This window comes from Eimeria mitis, genomic scaffold, assembly GCF_000499745.2.
Source record: "Eimeria mitis Houghton genomic scaffold, Emh_scaff217, whole genome shotgun sequence".
NCBI lineage: Eukaryota > Apicomplexa > Conoidasida > Eucoccidiorida > Eimeriidae > Eimeria > Eimeria mitis.
In genome coordinates this window covers 581-1958 of record NW_013570496.1, presented here as the reverse complement: position 1 = coordinate 1958, position 1378 = coordinate 581, and the positions used below count along the sequence as shown (strand labels likewise).

Genomic DNA, 1378 nt, shown 5'->3' with positions numbered 1-1378 from the left:
CGGGAATCTCCGCGGTTTCCTCGCACTCTAGCGAGGAAACAGCAGCAGCGACCTCGCGAGCTTCCGCGCCCCGAGGATACAGTGATTCTCGAAGTGCGAATTACCTCCCGCCGCGGCCATCGGAAACGCGAATATTACGTCAAATGGCCGGGCACACGCGATCCCGAGTGGGTTTCGGAGGATCGCTTACGGGAGGCGATCCCCCCTAAACAGCTCAGTGCTCTCCTGGACCTCGCATCGACTACACCTAGTGTGCGCATGCAGGCACGAGGCGGGGGTGGGTGTTAGGTGGCTCATTGATAGCGGATCCCTAGGCGGATCCCTGCAATTTATTCTACTTTTCTTCCTCGATGCCCCCGGAGGCTATTTACGTTGCCTCCTTACTCAGATCTTCTCCCTTACACACGACGCGCTAGGTGGCGGGAGGGCGCTGCCGACCAGCAGTACCTCGCCCATTGGGGCTGGGCACCACCTTTGGGGCTTTGCTGCGGCTTTCTCGGGCGCCCCATCGGCGGCGACCCGGCGCAGCGGGACGGGCGGTCACAACTACATTGGTGCTGGATGACTTGCAATCAAGCATCCAGACACCTGAAAGCAGCCTTTTTCTCATTTTTTTGCCCAGCGGCAGCGCCGGGAGCGGCGTCAGGTGCCACTCTAGCTAGCCACCAGCTGTGGCCCTGGTCGGGCCGACATCGTAGCAGTTTCGCTGCTTTCGTCCAGGCTTTTCTCTCTTTTGACTTTTCCTCTGCCTCTATTTGCCGTTCCTGTTGCAGGCCAGCTTATTCAGGCGGTGCCGAGGCACCATCGCAGCAGCGAGACGGCCGCCGCATCATGACTCGCCGTCTGAGTCAGATGCGGCGACTCACAAGCTGCTTCCCCTCACCCTTTCTCTCTGCCTTGACATCTGTACATAGTCGACTTTTTTCCGCCAGTTTTCCCTTGTTTCATCGCAGGAACGGGCACCGGTGTGGAGAACAGCAGCGACAGCAGCAGCGGCAGCAGCACCGGCAGCAGCAGCAGCAACAGCAGCAATCCATCAAGTTCAACATGACCATCTGCGCACGAGGACGTGCGCGTTTTGCTGATGGGGGGGCGGATGTAACATGAGTTAGCGCAGAGTTAGCTCAGGAGCCTATCGACGGCTTTGGCATGTTGCGCGTAAGTGCCTGCAAACGTTACACAAGTTCGTTACGAGGCAAAGCATGCAGCAAAGGAAGCTTCCCTGAAGCTTCCTTTATTGCACGCGTGGGGCTGGCTTGCTCTGCCAGCCGCAGCGGGGTACGGCGGAAGCCCATTTGGGGCTGCCTCCCCCCCGCAACACCCAGGCCCTGAGCTCAACGCCCAGGATGCCTAGGTACTGCGGAAGGAGGTCAGCTGT

General features: G+C 59.5%; 1 protein-coding gene across 1 annotated transcript in view; it reads left to right on the top strand.

Moving 5' to 3' along the window:
• EMH_0003920 (Retrotransposon nucleocapsid protein, related) overlaps positions 1-1107 on the top strand; it is a gene marked incomplete at both ends in the record, with an annotated part of 2046 nt that extends 939 nt beyond the window's left edge. The window contains 3 exons of the mRNA XM_013496559.1: positions 4-277; positions 389-554; positions 954-1107. Of these exons, the coding sequence (XP_013352013.1) occupies positions 4-277; positions 389-554; positions 954-1107 (594 nt within the window). The remainder of the gene's footprint in view (positions 1-3; positions 278-388; positions 555-953) is intronic.
• Between the last annotated feature and the right edge of the window lie 271 nt (positions 1108-1378).